Genomic DNA, 16,204 nt, shown 5'->3' with positions numbered 1-16,204 from the left:
GTTTTAAATGCCACTAAATGTATGAGAAATTATTGGGATTCTAAAGATGAATCCCATTTATCACTTTTTGTGTTTTACATTTCATGATTTATGCTCAGTGGAAATCATATATGAAACATTTTGAGCTAATGCAGACGTATATCTTCTCTCAGTCCTCTTCGAAGGACATGAATGCAATCACCAAAATATTACGAGTGTCTCTTATTGATTGGCTGTGCAACTGGCCTATACTTTAAAAATCGGCTTTTATGACAATTAGTCTGAAGAAAGTGTGAATCACATCCAATGTTTTTGTTGTAGTAATTATAAAACAATTAGTTTATTTGCGAGTTCATTCCTAATACAACCGAATTATTACCAATTTGATGTTATAAATGTAAGTCTACGTTAGTTTTTGCACTTTTCTGTGCATGCTTACGGGAAAAAAAAAATCCAAAATGAAAACATATAGTTATTATCATTGTCTCCTGACACTTCTTCCCTTCAAGTTCCTGCGGATTTGCTTTCAGTTTGCAGTGATGGGAATATGACACATACTCACTGGTATTTATGTGTTTTTTCTTTCTTTTTTTTCTGAGGTATGAACACTTGAGAAGAGGAACTGCCCTGGCCTTCATGGGCTTGGAGAGGGTTTCAACACTTCACCATATAAGGGCAGCAACGGGGCGTGGGATAGTCTCCGCTGTGAGGTATTGGTGGATGAGAGAGCGAGGGGATGCGCCGCCGAGTACGCACGGCGTTAACTGGAACTTTAAGCCTATAAGAAAAGAAACAAAATCATGAAAGACAACTTCGAGCCTAACAACCGGTAAGATCAATCCTCCCTCCGACTTATACGTTTCTCTTAAAGATGTTCTGCAGCAGTTAGTCCGGCTTTTATCACGGTCTATTTTTGGATTACGGGGCTGGTTACAATGGCACAGGACTGGGCGCGGTATGTCCGCTACTTGGAACGGAAAACCTCTTCATCACTCGCATACTGTGCCAGTTATAATGTGTCTAATTTACAGCACATATCCTGAGAAGTAAATCGATTTCCTCCGGTTTTGGTATAATACTGATGTGTACTGTTTCTTTTCATATGGGGAGATAACGGAAGGAGTTCAGGTGTGTAGTTTAAAAGCAGCTCCCCCGCCCGCCTGCCTGTGTAAATGATCACCTCTCTAATATTTGTACCGTGTACAGTATACAGTTTATGTTAAGAAACTGTATGCTTGGTGTGCACTCTTATTAAAACGTTAAAGGTAAACCAGGTTTTGGTTTCCTGTCAGCAGCACAGAGGCCACACAACCACACAACCGCACAACCACACTCCTCTCAGTATGCTACAGCAGCTGAGATAACAGATGCCTCTCAGGAATAAAACTGGGCGACCAAACAATCGGTAAACTAAAGACAAATGTGTCAAAGTTCGTCTCGCACTGTAGTTTTTTGTTGTTGTTTTGTTTGTTTTTTGGGTACTATTAACCGAGAGTGCAACTGGAAAAAGCTGCATTTGTTGCTCCAGGCTTGATGCCAATCTAAAAAACGGATTAAGTGCTCCTTCGCTTTATGTTGGTGATGTGGGTTCCTGCCGACGTGCTCTTTGCTGCTTCCTGTGTGGGAGTCTCATTACATGCAACAGGAAGCTGCGGTTAATGGCTAATGAAGTTAGCAGTTTTCATGGAAGTGAGGAGACATTTTTTTATTTATTTTTTTCCTCCATGGACGATGCATCATCAGTGGACCTGTAGATTAGCAGTCATGGCCTTTTGACAGTTAACAGTTTAGACCTCAGATTTGTTCTCACAACACCTGCATCTCTGCGTTCATTCATCCAAACACTTGCAATGCAGTTTAAATCTCACACACACGCACACACACACACACACACACACACACACACACACACACACACACACACACACACACACACACACACACACACACACACACACACACACACACACACACACACTCTGTTTTACAAAGTTTCATCTCTTCAGTTAATTCTGTCAAAACAAAAAGCATCAGTGCTATTTTAAACAACACCGACTCCTCCTAAAGTCACTCAAAATGACTACACTTAAAAGTGGATAACTCTGGGATGTGGTTTTGACTGCAGAATTTGGAGTTTGGAGCAACTAGCTTCAAAAATAAGGATGGTTATCTTCTGAATAAAGCATGTTACTGACTTGTCCCTGATGTCTGCGCTTCACTATCAATATATCATGTTGTGTTATGTTGTATATCTCATGCAGCTCTGCAGTTTATCATTGTGCGTTGTATTCACACCCAGCAACTATTTTACTACTCATCGCTGTATCCTACATGTAAATGCAGACTGTTCCTCAAAGGAAGAGAAGCAGATTCTCTTGTTTCTATTCATAAAGGTCTTCTTCAAAAGCTGCCTATTTATACTAATTCTTAATTTTAGAAGCACATCTCAGGTCGGCTTAACTCGCTGAACTAAGACTGCTTTTAACACCCTTAAACTGGAACTGAAATGCATGTCGTACCCCTCTGACTGATTTTAAAATTGACATTTTGAATGAATAATGATGACAACGTGTTTGGTTTATGTATTTGTCTGTTTTAATATTTGTCCGCCATCCACATCCGAGATTTAACCCGTTTAAAATGTTTAAATATAGGTTATTACACAATATGTATATACTTCTACAAGGTGTCATTTATAGTCTCTGAGGCAAATTTGTGATGTTTAAAATTTGTATTTTGGATTATACATATTGGCTAAATAACACTGATTTGGATAACACTACAATTAAAAACACCGGACACTAGAGGCCATCAAAGTCCCTGAAGTCTTACTTCTGTTTCAGACCGAGGGACTTTCCAACCTCTTCAAACCGAAGCAACCAAACTTCACCTTCTGGTGCACACAGGTCACAGCGTGAATGGCAAACTTCACACATTCCTCGGTCTTTACACAACTTCACTTAGAGCCCAGACATGCCTGTCAGGTATTTACAACTTATTAATGATATTCATGACACACATTCAGAAGAACATTTTTACCACGTTTGGCCTTTTTTTTTTTTTTTTTTTGCCTCGAGGGAAAAAGTCCCACGATAAAATGAACTAATATAGGATGTTTTTAATAGTAAAAACTGTCCAACCAAAAGTACTTTGGAATGTTTCAATTTGACCAATATACTGTTAGAAAATCTCCATCCTTTTTTTTTTTTTTTACCAAATTTTGCTTGAATGAATTCTGATTACATTTCCTGTCTCTCTGCAGAATACGTGACAAATGTCAACAGAGTATGTGACAAGCAGCCAACGCAGGATCTCACATTGACTATAAAAATACTCATCGCAGCTCTCGCTGAACCACAGAAGTCACTTTCCACTCTTGACCTGACTCTGACCTCCCATCATGCCTCTGATTGTGTTCCCCACCTCCCAGCTGCTCTGGGTGCGCGTCGTCGCCCTGCTGTTCACCTGCGTGGCGTTCAGCGTGGCAGCACACGGAGGCTCGCTGTACGGCGGCAATGCCGACTGGTGCATCTTCTGCTGGGCGTTCAGCTTCACCTGCACCCTGCTGGTGCTGCTGGTGGAGCAGTTCGGCCTGCAGGCCCGGATCCCGGTGTCCTGGTCCAACTTCCCCATCACTGTCGCCTGCTATGCCACCCTCCTCTGCCTCTCCGCATCCGTCATGTTCCCAGTGTTTTTCCTCAAGGACCAGAGGTTGTCCAAGGATGTCCGCGACCACCGCATTGCCTCCACGGTGTTCTCCTGCCTGGCGGCGGTGGCCTACATGGGGGAGGTGAGCCTGTCCAAAGCCAGGCCAGGAGAGATGGCGGGTTACATGGCCACAGCTCCGGGCTTGCTCAAAGTGTGCCAGACCTTCACGGCCTGCATCATCTTCATCCTGGTCAGCGACCCCGTGTCGTACGACCGCCACGCGGCGCTGAAGTGGTGCATGGCCGTGTACTGCATCTGCTTCATCCTCTCCATGGCCGTGGTGGTGCTGTGTGTGGGCGAGTGCACCGGCTGCCTCCCCATCCCCTTCTCCAAGTTCCTGTCAGCGTACGGGCTCTTGGCGGTCATCATGTACTTGACCGCCACCATCATCTGGCCCGTGTTCCAGTTTGAGAAGCAGTACCGGGGCACAGAATCCCCGAAAGTGATCGCTGCGGCTGTGCTCACCGCCCTCAACTTCCTGCTTTACCTCGCAGACCTGGCCTACACCGCCAGGTTGGTGTTCGTCTCTGGCTGAGAGGAAAGACACATGAAGAAGAGAGACACGCCGAGCAATGAAGGACCGAAATAAAAGGGGCTGAAAGCAGTGAAGATGGTGTCAAACTTATCATCAAAACGCCCCGCCCCCCCCTTCTGTAATTCTGTATTTAACCTCTCGTGAAATGATGTGTGTTCAATGTGTGCAACACAAGTAAACGTAGATTTATCAAAATAAGGGATATTACATAGTGAGACACAAAAGAAAACAAACTAAAATTGAAGTCGACACACTGGAAGCAGAAGGAATGGCAACACTCTCATTTCATAAGAACCAAACCACAAAGACGTGTTCATCATCGTTCTCTTTTTTTTTATTATCATCTTTTGTTCGTGAGGTTTTGCATTCGTACCAAAATATCAGTATTTAAACATTTGAAATAATTTTAATTTGTATAAATAAAGTGTCAAATCAATAAAGGTTTTGTTTTGGAGCACATGTGATGGATGTTCCTCTTTTGATGACCGTGTAGTCAGTCCGGAAGTGAAACGGGTTTAGAAAAAAGATGTGGCTTCCAAGGCAACAGGAAACGCACATCGAGTAGCAGATTCAGGAAACTGTCCCTCAGCATGGTTTCACCTACGCTGACACGTAGACTCACGTTCTGTGAGTTACGAGTGTCTCTTTACCCTTTAAAGATGCAGTGTATAAGACGTTCAGTTGAAAACCTAAAAAAAAAATGAAGTAAAAATGATCCACAGAATGTGTAGAAAAAGCTGTGACGTCAAAGACGTCGAGGCCGGTGAATTGCTCGCCTCCGGTCCCATTTTAAAACAGGCGATTGTGGCAGCGTCTCAGTCGGTCCTCTGTCCAACACGACAGGACGAGGAAGTAGTCGGTTGTAAACTGTTCTCCTGTAGTAAACGCGACGATGGCTGAAACTGTACGTAAAACAAAGTTCCACCGCCGGAGCTCTCGGCGAGTAAAGGACTTCGAGTCTGAACGCTGAGCTTGAACGTTTTTCCTTGACTGGTAAGTAAACAGCTGTGAACGAAGTGAAGCGACAGCTTACCAAGGCTGCCAATTGAATGTTGTCAGTGGTGGACGGACATCAGGCATACTGGCACTCATCCGCTGTGGGCCGCCGTAAAGTTTTCACCAATCCTGGATGCTCATTTCCTGCCAAAGACCGAACAAACAAACAAACAAACAAAACAGGTTGTACAAAAAGTCCCTACGGTTCAATAACAGTTTGGTTTGCAAATACAAAAAAAACAATGTATTTCCAATAAATTTCCCCTGGTGGGATTAATAAAGTAACTATCTATCTAAATCATGCCGAGTGATTTACCCTCCACAACAGCGGGTGCAGCTACGAGTCAGATATAACGCGCTGATGTTCTCCCTGCACCGACTTGTATAAATACAGCGCGTATTAGCAGCTACATGAACTCTTGACAATCAACGCATCCTGAGAAATCCTTTCAGAGAATTTCCATGATTGCAGATTTAAGTCCCTGGATTTGAATCCTGTTCAAAATCCAAAAGTGGGATTTAAAGGCCGCAGTGGCAGCGCGGAAACCAAAGGTCATACTGGAAACCTTCGCACCGAAGGAATGGCTTAAACTTCCAGAGATGTGTCGGAAGCTTGTGACACTACTTTTACGTAGAGACCATTAAAGACAAAAATAACACGCAAAAAAACCCCACCAAAAGTGCAAAATGTGAAGGAATTCCATCGAGGTATTCTTTACCTCTGACGTAAATGGATGCTCTGACGTTAAGGATGTTAAATTAAAAGTTACACTCTATTTTATTGAAATTGAATGGAGATGAACTTATCTCATACATTTAGACAGCAAATTTGTAGCTGTGCTTATGTTTGTATGAAAATGGCAAAAGAAGAGTAGATTTAATCGTAATGGTTAGTTGGAAAAGCCGATTGTTATATTTCATAAAAATGTTTGTGCATTCAGCTAAAAATTTTTTTTTTTTTTTTTTTAATTCAAGAAATGTTAATAACACCTACATTACATACTACGATAGTCTGAAACAGTCAGCTGAGACCAAGCAAGGTGTCAAATAAGGTTAATCAAGACACTGAACATGAATGAGCCCCACTCTCGGGCAAAACCTTGGAGGAATTATTGGAGGTTGGTGCTGGTTATTAAATTAGAACGGACTTGACAGCAGTACACGGTGCTGCGTTAAAGACCAGTGAGACAGATAGGTGGGGGAGGGAACACAATTTTTTTTTCACTTTTTGCATCTGAAAGTGTGGTTTGTGGGGAGTTATAAAATGTGCTGAGACTGTCGTAAGAAAAGCCAACAGGAAAGTTGTTCTTAAAGATGAACACTTGCATGAACACACACAAATATGCACATACTTATAAAGAATGAGTGATGAAGAATGATGATCAGGACAGTTGATGTGTTATTCATAATCCTCCCAAATAACTCCTATTGGAGCTAAAAGTTATTAGTTGTATTTATTAACTAAACCCATTTCTATTTATTTTTTTGCTGTTTTGTTTTGTGGTGCTCGGGCACCTCGGGTGAATCACCATATTTGGGTATGCAAGTAGAGTACTGGCGGGGCAAGGAAGGGTTTATGTTTTTTTTTGCTTTGCTCGTTTGCTTGCTTGAAATAGTAAGATAAATCTTTTGAAACGTTACGCTTGACAAAGGGACTTTTTTCCTTGTGTAAGATTTGTTATATGTTCAAAGTGAAGTGAAGCAACACCCGTGTTTGTGAAGGTGTTTGTTCCATTAAACACCTGCCAATGAAAACTCAATTCTTCGGACTCAGCTGAGAATTATTTGAGAGTTTCACCCACCTTTTATCAAATTTTGTAATGTTTCGAAGATTGAAATGTTGGATTTTTAAAGAGCTAAAACTGACAGCAAAAGAAACCAAAGGGAAACTGTACTCGTAAGTTTGCTTCTCCTCTTTGACCTTTTCAAATTGTGGGTAAATGCTCTATAAATGCAGACGTGTTTTACCTGATGGAACATTTCCTGCAGTGAATTTTTAAAGTCAGTCTAAATACAACACTCACATGCTCCTTTCTCAAAGCAATATTGGTCAATTCAATTTTCAAATGAAAGAAATGTGAGGAAGAAAATCTGCAGTTCTATTTTAGACTTCTGTCTGGATCTATACAACTCTTTTAAGGTGAGATATCTTCTATAAGTTGCAATGGGGGGCTAAATATCACATAACAGAGTTAATTCTGTTTTATATTGACTTCACTAATTCAACAACGTACCTGTTAAACACACCCCCTCTAGTCACCGGGGGTTTTACAAGAAATACTTTTGGACTGCAGTCAAACAGAAAGTGAAACAAAACGACTCTCAGGTGAGATCGGAGTCAGACAGAAAGAGAGGAGACACGGCACAGAGTTCTACTCACATCACTGTCATTTCTTTTTCATCATGGATGGTGAGTTTGATTTACTTCTTTTATTCAGTGTGTTCTCAAATCTGAACTTCAGTTACACACGTGGAAATGTATTTTCTATGCTTCTGTGTACATCTGATCAATTATATGGATTGGGAGGTGGGGCGGTGGCCAGGGGGGCACTGTGCACTCTGCTGCACTGACACAGAGCGGTACTGCACAAAAAACCAAGACAACAATTAGGCCAAAGGACATAAAAAGGGAGCAAGAAAAAGTAGAGCCTTACTGAGAGTGATTATTCTCTCCTAGTGCCAAACGTAATGAGGATCGCCCTGCTGGGGAAAACTGGAGCTGGGAAGAGCAGCCTCGCTAACACCATTTTTGGAAAGAACGTGTTCAAAGTCAAACATTGTTTTGACTCACAAGCAAGCTTGTGTCAGGCAAAGTCCGGATCTGTCGACGGAAGAAGCCTCATTCTGATCGACACGCCTGGCTTCTTTGATCCAGGACGGTCTGAGCAGCAGCTGAAGCCTGAGATACGGAGGTGTATCTCAGAGTGCGCTCCTGGGCCTCACGCTTTTCTCCTCGTGATCAAAGTGCAAAAATTCACAGAGCAGGAGGCGGATGTCATCAGACAAATGTGTGAATATTTCTCCGAAGAGGCGTTCAAATATTCTGCAGTTGTTTTCACACACGGCGACCAGTTGTCGGAAGACATGAAAATTGAGGCCTTCGTCCAAGACAACAAGCATCTGAAAGATCTGCTGGAGAAGTGTGGCAGTCGGTGCCACGTTGTCGATAACAAATATTGGCACAACAACGGGCAGGATGACGACAGGAACAACCGCTTCCAGGTGGCACGGCTGCTCAACACAATAGAGGAGATGGTGAAGGAAAAGAGAGGAGGCTGCTACACCACTGAGATGCTCCGAGAATGGGAGAGGCAACAAGAAAAGTCCATCAAACCATCATCAGCTTCCTTCTTAGGCATCGTTAAGGTTTTGATAAACTGTATAAAAAAAACATCCGTGAGAGTTCTTTTATGTGTGGCGGGGTCAGCGATCATTGGTGTGCTGCTCGTTTTGAAAGACCGTGCTGCAGCAAGAGAAACAACACACCCGCTCCTGTAAGCAGAGATAATACAGGATTCCTGCTAAAAACAACAAAAAAAGAAAAGCTATGAACCTTTTTTTGACAGCTGAACGTGCTTTGTCCCGTCTGTAAATGAGATTCTGCATAGAAGATGACCCTGAATGTAACTCAACTGAAAGCAAGCATTTGAAAACAAGTGACAAGGACAGGGTTTAAAAAAAAGAAAGAAAGAAAGAACAGCATTTAAAAATTTGTGATTGATATTGTCAGTTGAAGTTGACCATGTTTCCATTTACATGGTTTGGTTTGATTTGTTTGACTTTTTCTTACACGGCATGGAACAACATATTTATGGCCATGATTATATTTCTGCTGTTTGTGTTATTTGAAAATAAAAGTAAAAGGAGGTTTGATGGGTCTCATTGCAATTCTACTGTAGTTTTAAGAATATTTTCCTTTTTTAAACCTCAAACTGACTGAAATGGAAATTGAACATGTTTCAGTTTGATTCTCATGACTTCTCATTTACTTATTTCACCACATTTTATAACATTTCCTGCAGTGCTCGTTGTTTTCAAAGCCACCGTCACAAGTAGACTTCCTGTTTCAAACCCTTACAGCACTGAGAAGAAATTCACACTTTAACTTGCTTTTTAAAACCTCTTCAATATGTTCCTATTACGGTCTTTAAAAAGGTTTTCCTGCTTTCAAATAAATACATTTTTGTGTGGGTTTAGAGGGTGTCGAGGGTTACACAGATTGTAAAGTGTCCTGAGGTGAAAATGTGATATCGAGCTTTAAATAATAAAGTGGACTTGATTGGAAATTTGTACTCATGCAGTTTTCTTGTAAATAAAAAAACATTTTTAAAGAGACAGATGCATTATCAAAATGAAATTAAATGGGTGAAAAAGTACAACTGTGATATACAAGAACAGTGAATGTCAACGAGATAATGATTCTGTATTGATGTACTATGCTGATTGTTTGCTCAACTGAATGATTACATTTTCAACTACTGCTAAGACTACATCCTGTCATGCACTCCTTTGTATTAATCGATTGTATAAGGAAATATCAATGCACCAAAGGGTTTTGGTAAAAAAAAACTGCAATAGAAACGTTTAACTTTTACTTTGATAACTTCATGTCACAGATTCCTGTCATGCACATATGCAAGAGTGAAGCAAAGCAACTGGCCAGTCAAAGGAAAAGAAATAATTCAAAAATCCTCACATCCCACTTACTCGACATTTTTATATTAAGATGGAACCCATTTGTTAAACTCTTCAACACTTTATTTGAAAATATGCGGAGAGCAAGAAAATGTCCAGGCAATAAGTATGTGGTGTGCAGTACAACAACTGGTTTTGCTGTTCAGAATTAGGACTGGAAACAAGTAGAAATAGATTTCAGTTGTTCGTCCCACTTTTCAGTTTTGCTAATATTAGGGTAATATCTGTTCTATACATCTACTCCATATAGATGCATACGAGGAAGATTTGCTGAAGCCCCTAATTGGTGGAGGAGGTTCATCTGATTTCCAATCTACACCACTCTTGGATGCATGTAAGTTCAGCCAATTATTTAAGTCTGGAAACACACCGCTATGCTGTCATTATTATTATTATTATTATAACTATTATAACTATTATTACTACTCCTATTATAATTATTGTTGATGTTAGATGTTATAGTTATGCTTTTTAACGAATTAAATGTAGGTTAAAGTCAGATGAAGTTCATTTGTAGAGTGTTTTTATGTATTTCTGCAGTAGAATAACAGTAAGGATGGACTGTATGTTTAAATACAGCTGCAGGTGAAGCAGCATCCAGCACTCCAGCTCCCTCCAGTGAAACACCAGCTGCAGAAGGTAAGTTCTTAACTGGATGGTACAGCTGCGGTGATCTTAATGATGCCAATACGGCTTCATTCAGATACACAACCAATATCAGACTGAAACATCTATATTTGTTCACATAGTCCTCAGAACACATTAATGCAAGAATAACGTATTCCATCAACAAATAATTCAAACCTAGATTCTTGACTTTTTTTGTTCAGTTATTTCATTGAACAGTACTTATTTACTGATGTTTAATTGCCTCTATATTTTTGTCTTTAATGCATTTTGATGTCTGATGTTTGTTGTCCATATTTTGACTGTTGAATGAGTGGGTGGTGATGAGGTAGGTAATGTATGGAGGGAAGATGGGGGGGATGGATAAATACCTCACACCTTGATGTGTGTTCAGGCAAATAGATTTTTTATTATGTATAATCAAAACAGACAGCATTTATGAGTAAAATTAAATTAATAACTAGAAATACCGCCTCGCTATTGTACGCCTCCAACAACAGTTTACATTTTTAGTTTACGTCTATGTCTGTCTAGACCATGAAAAGTTCATAAGTCCACCGTCTTAGAAGCAGCTTAGTCGAACTCGGACTGGATCCGACCTCGCCTCAGGTTCTGCTGGGAGGTCAGCCTGCTTGGTTGTGGTTTTATGTTGTATTTGTATTGTGTGTTGATGTAGCCTTTTTGCCAGCGCCTGCTAGCAAAAAGCAATGACACTTTGCGGGGCTTCAACATTTCCAGACAGTCACTGTAATGTCACTGTACAAAATCAAACACAAGAAATATGAGCAATGTTTTCAATCCTAACTCATTATTCCTTTTTAGCACCGTCCAGAAGGATTGTCGCTCTGGGGAAAACGGGAAGTGGGAAAAGCAGCTTGGGCAACGCCATACTTAGACACAGTGGGTTTGAGATAAATCACACTGCAAAGTCCGGAACGAGTAAATGTGAGAAAACAGTCAAAGAGGTTGATGGACGATCAATCATGTTCATTGACACTCCTGGTTTCTTTGACAATTGCAAGTCTGATGAGGAGCTGAAATCGGAGATAGTGAAGTGTATCACAGAGTGCGCTCCTGGGCCTCATGCTTTCCTCATTTTACTTAAAGTGGAGAAATTCACAAAGCAGGAGGAGGCTGTCATCTCACAAATATACAAACAATTCACTGAAGGTGCTCTAAAATATGCTTCAGTTGTCTTTACTCACGGTGACCAGCTTCCTGAAGGAATGACTATTGAGGAGTTTGTTAAACAACCCAAAGGTCTGAAAGATCTGGTGGAGAAGTGCGGCGGTCGGTGCCACGTCATTGATAATAAATACTGGAACAACAACCAGCAGGACGACTACAGAAGCAACCAGTTCCAGGTGAAGAAGCTGCTCAACACCATCGACATGATGGTGAAGGAAAATGATGGCAAATGCTACACCAATGAGATGCTTCAAGAAGTGGCGAATTGTGAATGTTGCCCAATCTGCCTTACAGGATGTTGTGAAAGGAAAGTTAAATTTATAATATGGAAAAAATACCCTATAAAGACCTCTGACTCTTGGAGATTTTCTCCCTGTAGACGGCATTAAAAAAAATAAATCCTAAGCTATATTTAACTATCAAACTGATTGTTTATTAATAACAGATTGCTCTATTTTCTAAACTTCAAACTTGAGTTGTGTATTTTTTGTCTTCGAAGCTAACCATAACTGTTAGCACTATTTTAACAACATTCATAAATCAGATCTTGAAATAGTTTTCATCAAACAAGTGTATGTCGTTGAGCGTATTTCTTTCTGCAGAAGCTAACTAGATGAATATGTCACTAAATGTATATCCTGTCAATCCATTTTATTGGATTTGAGTCGTCCTACGATGTTTTCATATAATTAACTGTAATCAGCTGATGTGCTTGCCAAGATAAATGTTAGTTGATCTTTCTGCATTACAACGAATCACTATGGAAACACACACGATTAATGAACTGAAACATATCAAAAATACTATTTAGCAATCTTCTTATTTGGTGAGATGATCAATTAATGAATTCATGGTGTATATTCAAGGATTGATGTGATTAAAACAATGTCACAGTAGAGGAGGCAAATATTATCAAAGATTCTACTGTAAAGAGTGAAACAACAATGAGTCTATATGTGTTGATCTTTTGATTTAGAGGAAACAAAAGCATAAAAAAAAATGTGTTTTATTTTTTTCCCTTTTTGTAACAACATATTTAGAGCTTCACTTCAATAAAAAGTGTAATAATGAGGAATTGTTTCGGGTGTTACTGTTTTTATAAAACCAGTTTCTCGTCCTGTCTGTTTCTCCCTATTAAACTACTCTTGCTGTTATTGCTGCTACCCTGCAGCGCTTCAGGACCGATGATTTATATATATTAAACAAAAGACCTGGCCATGATTTGCCTACGAGCTGGACCCGCCTCATCTCCTCCTCCCCCCCAAACATGATAAGCAGAGGTTGGACTGACCTACATCCTAAAAGGCCAATCAGGAAGACTGATTAAAAAATAAAAGCACAGGTGAGTCAGAATAAGAGCTTCAGTAATAATAATAGATCTGAATAATTATGCCTGGAAAATGTTCTTATTTTGAAGTTGACAGCATAGATGGTGAGTTGATTCAAAATTAAACTGCTGTTTCATACCACCAAAAGAAAAAAAGATAAATGATTTAGGATACAACGGTCTTTAACAAACTCTTGAACTAATCATAAAGACTGTAATTTTGAAATTCTAGCATAGCAAATTTTTTTTACATATAAAAATGTTATTAATGGCGTCTTCACAGTTTAAGAAGTGAACGTTTTAGTCAGGTATTATGACAAAGACAATTGTCAGGCAATTTCCTTCCTGGAAAATGTATTTAATTATTAGTGTCCTCGTTATCAATGTATACCCAGAGCAGGTTTTTCTAATTGGACGACTGATTTACGTGCGACAGCGATATTTTGGCAAAGCATGGCGGATGTTAGTTAAGACACCCCCACCGCCCTCCCACCACAGTTCCCCCCGTCTTTACAGAGAAAACGCAACTTACTTGTCCTCTTTCCTGCGCCTTGGAGATCCAAATGGCCGAGGAGCAGCTGCAGCGTGGCGTCGAGCTGGACCACAGTCACCTCTGCTGCTCGGTGTGTCTGGACCTGCTCAAAGAGCCGGTCACCGTCCAGTGTGGACACAGTTACTGCAGGGGCTGCATCGAGGGCTGCTGGGACCAGGAGGAGAAGGAGGAGAAGGGCGCTGAGGAGGAACAACACGTTGGCTGAGGTGATTTTACACACTGACTTTGTCGTCGCTACTTGTGAGAACAAGTCATTAAAAATACAGTACACTGTGCGCACAATTATTAGGCCAAGTTGTATTTTTGAGGATTAGTTTTATTATTGAACAACTGCAGTGCTCTCGGTCAATCCAAAATGTTAATAAACCTCAAACCTGAATATTTAAGAAAGTAAAAGTGAGGTTTTGGCTTTTTTTTAGGAGAATATCTATGTGTGCACAATTATTAGTGTGCAGAATTATTATGCAACTAAATGAAAAACGAACATTTTCCCATCTCACTTGTTTATTTTCAGCTGTTAAAGTGAGAATAATAAACAAACAACTCAAAATTTACAAATAAGCATTTCTGACATTTCAAAAAAAAAAAAAAAATCAGTGACCAATATAACCACCCTTCTGTTCAATAACAGTAATAAGCCGTCCATGCATGGATTCTGTCAGTTTCTTGATCTGTTGACGATCAACCTTTTGTGCAGCAGCAACCACAGCCTCCCGGACACTGTTCAGAGAGGTGGACTGTTCTCCTTCACCGTAAATCTCCCGTTTAAGAAGGGCACACGAGTTCTCAACAGGTCAGGTGAGGAAGGGGGCCATGTCATTATTCTTTCATCTTTAAGGCCTTTACTTTATCTGGCCCGTCAAGAGTCACTCTCATCTCATCAGTCCATAAAACCTTTGAAACATCTTGTCTTCAGATATTTCTTGGCCCAGTCTTGACGTTTCAACTTGTGTGTCTTGTTCAGTGGTGGTCGGGTTTCAGCCTTCCTTACCTCGGCCGTGTCTCTGAGCACTGAACACTTTGTACTTCTGGGCGCTCCAGGTAGGTTGCAGTTCTGGAATATGACAGCACTGGAGGATAACATGTGTCTCATACACATTGCAGAAAAGTCTCTGTAAGAGTTATCTTTTAACATTAGTAGTTATAAATATTCAGTGTGACGGTGACGTGCATGTACATTGTGCCTTTGATCTTCTAAACTCATCGCCCCGGCTACTGGCTAGTTGGGATATATTCCATCTGGAAGATCAATCAGTGTTCATGCATAGTATCATTACAATAATGAAGTCACTCCAAAGATCTGAGTGTATCTTCGAAAGACACATCTAGATGTTTTCCCTGGTGTAAACAGACTACGGCGCAGTCCAGTGACGCCATCTTTAACGAGCTGATCTCCTTCGTACAACAACAACAACATCCCCTGGTGACGCATCTGATCAACGTCCAGGAGATAACGGCAAGCGCTCTGGCCGAGGCGCTGCAGCTGCAGCTGGAGGAGGAGATCGCCGAGCTGAAGAGAAGGGACGCTCGACTGGAGCAGCTTTCCCACACAAATGACGACATCCATTTCATTCGGGTACCAGACATGTTTTAGAGCGGTTTACAGCAACCGCTGTGTTTCTTCAGTGTTTCCATAATTGATCATTTTTTTGTTATGTCAATTCCACCTGACTGAAATGATCAGGGTTTTAAACGCAAAGCACTCATCATCTGTAACTGTAGAAGCGTAAATAGATACAGATACCGGCCAAACGGGACATCCGCTGACTAGACCTCGATTGATTTTTACTTTAACCAACCAGACATTTACCCGATGATCTGTCACGCGTTGAACCAAAAAGGATCCAGGATCTCTGCCACAGGAAGACATGTAAAACTCTCTGTTTACATATGGTTCTTATATTGTGCTCGCTATTAATGCTGTAAAGCTCAGTAATAGAATTCAGATCATTTTTTGTGGGTTCGTCACTACTAAATTGTTTGGGAGAAATGAATAAATAAATGCATGCTCAGAGTTTACAGCTTCTGATTTTCATTTGTCTTTTCACAGAAAATCTATAGACATAATCTGACTGTCCATGTATTATTTGACTATCAAATTTAATATTATAAAGCATCTTTTGTAGTTTAATGTGGTCACCTATGTGACAGTGTAAGGAGATAGTTGCCATGTCTGAGTTAATACATTCACATTAAAGAATGCTATGTTGAGGGCACTCGGCGAAGAACAGTCTTTTTCTCAGGAGACTCACCGTCCCTCACTCGACTCATTTGCCAGTTGACACTTCTGTAAATGAATGCTGTCGCACACAATAGCAAATAAATCCTCCTCTCTGCAATTATCCTGCGATTAATCCCCACTTTCCTTCCTGGAAAATGTATTTAATTATTAGTGTCCTCATTATCAATGTAATCCCATAAAGGGTAGGACTGTCATGGTAACACATTGTGTATTTATATATATAGCACTTTATGTATGAGTCGGGTTTGTTTCAGGGAGGACATATACAGTATTGTGTGAAGGCCTTGTATTACAATAACATTTTGTCTAAACGAAGCATCACGTCTAAAAACCCTGCATAGTATAAATACTGCA

General features: G+C 40.4%; 3 protein-coding genes and 1 long non-coding RNA gene across 5 annotated transcripts; 3 read left to right on the top strand and 1 right to left on the bottom strand.

Annotated features, from left to right (window-relative positions):
• Nucleotides 1-97: 97 nt before the first annotated feature.
• Nucleotides 98-15,967, bottom strand: LOC138634985 (uncharacterized). Its single transcript, XR_011312042.1, has 4 exons — nucleotides 14,965-15,967; nucleotides 13,588-13,831; nucleotides 5,256-5,362; nucleotides 98-757 (listed from the first exon to the last, which is right to left on the bottom strand). It is a non-coding gene; the product is annotated as an uncharacterized lncRNA (long non-coding RNA).
• Nucleotides 716-4,681, top strand: LOC138634981 (myeloid-associated differentiation marker homolog). Of its 2 annotated transcripts, none has more exons than XM_069722272.1 (2): nucleotides 716-808; nucleotides 3,242-4,681. In XM_069722272.1, exon 2 carries the CDS (start codon nucleotides 3,380-3,382, stop codon nucleotides 4,220-4,222), a length of 843 nt encoding a protein of 280 aa, XP_069578373.1. In that variant the 5' UTR covers nucleotides 716-808; nucleotides 3,242-3,379; the 3' UTR covers nucleotides 4,223-4,681. The 2 variants fall into 2 exon arrangements, with proteins under 2 accessions (XP_069578373.1, XP_069578374.1); XM_069722273.1 differs by lacking the exon at nucleotides 716-808 and adding an exon at nucleotides 2,817-2,963.
• LOC138634991 (GTPase IMAP family member 7-like) lies at nucleotides 7,538-12,133 on the top strand. The gene is made up of 5 exons (XM_069722282.1): nucleotides 7,538-7,628; nucleotides 10,164-10,247; nucleotides 10,493-10,552; nucleotides 11,363-11,995; nucleotides 12,108-12,133. Exons 1-5 carry the CDS (start codon nucleotides 7,622-7,624, stop codon nucleotides 12,131-12,133), a joined length of 810 nt encoding a protein of 269 aa, XP_069578383.1. The 5' UTR covers nucleotides 7,538-7,621.
• Nucleotides 7,639-9,504, top strand: LOC138634982 (GTPase IMAP family member 9-like). The gene has a single exon (XM_069722274.1). It carries the CDS (start codon nucleotides 7,907-7,909, stop codon nucleotides 8,714-8,716), a length of 810 nt encoding a protein of 269 aa, XP_069578375.1. The 5' UTR covers nucleotides 7,639-7,906; the 3' UTR covers nucleotides 8,717-9,504.
• Nucleotides 15,968-16,204: the final 237 nt, after the last annotated feature.

This window comes from Brachyistius frenatus, unplaced genomic scaffold (assembly GCF_029030835.1).
Source record: "Brachyistius frenatus isolate BFR_SWC_R1_liver_20210118 unplaced genomic scaffold, ASM2903083v1 Contig_284, whole genome shotgun sequence".
Taxonomy (NCBI): Eukaryota; Metazoa; Chordata; class Actinopteri; family Embiotocidae; genus Brachyistius; species Brachyistius frenatus.
This window is presented reverse-complemented; position numbering and strand designations above follow the sequence as displayed.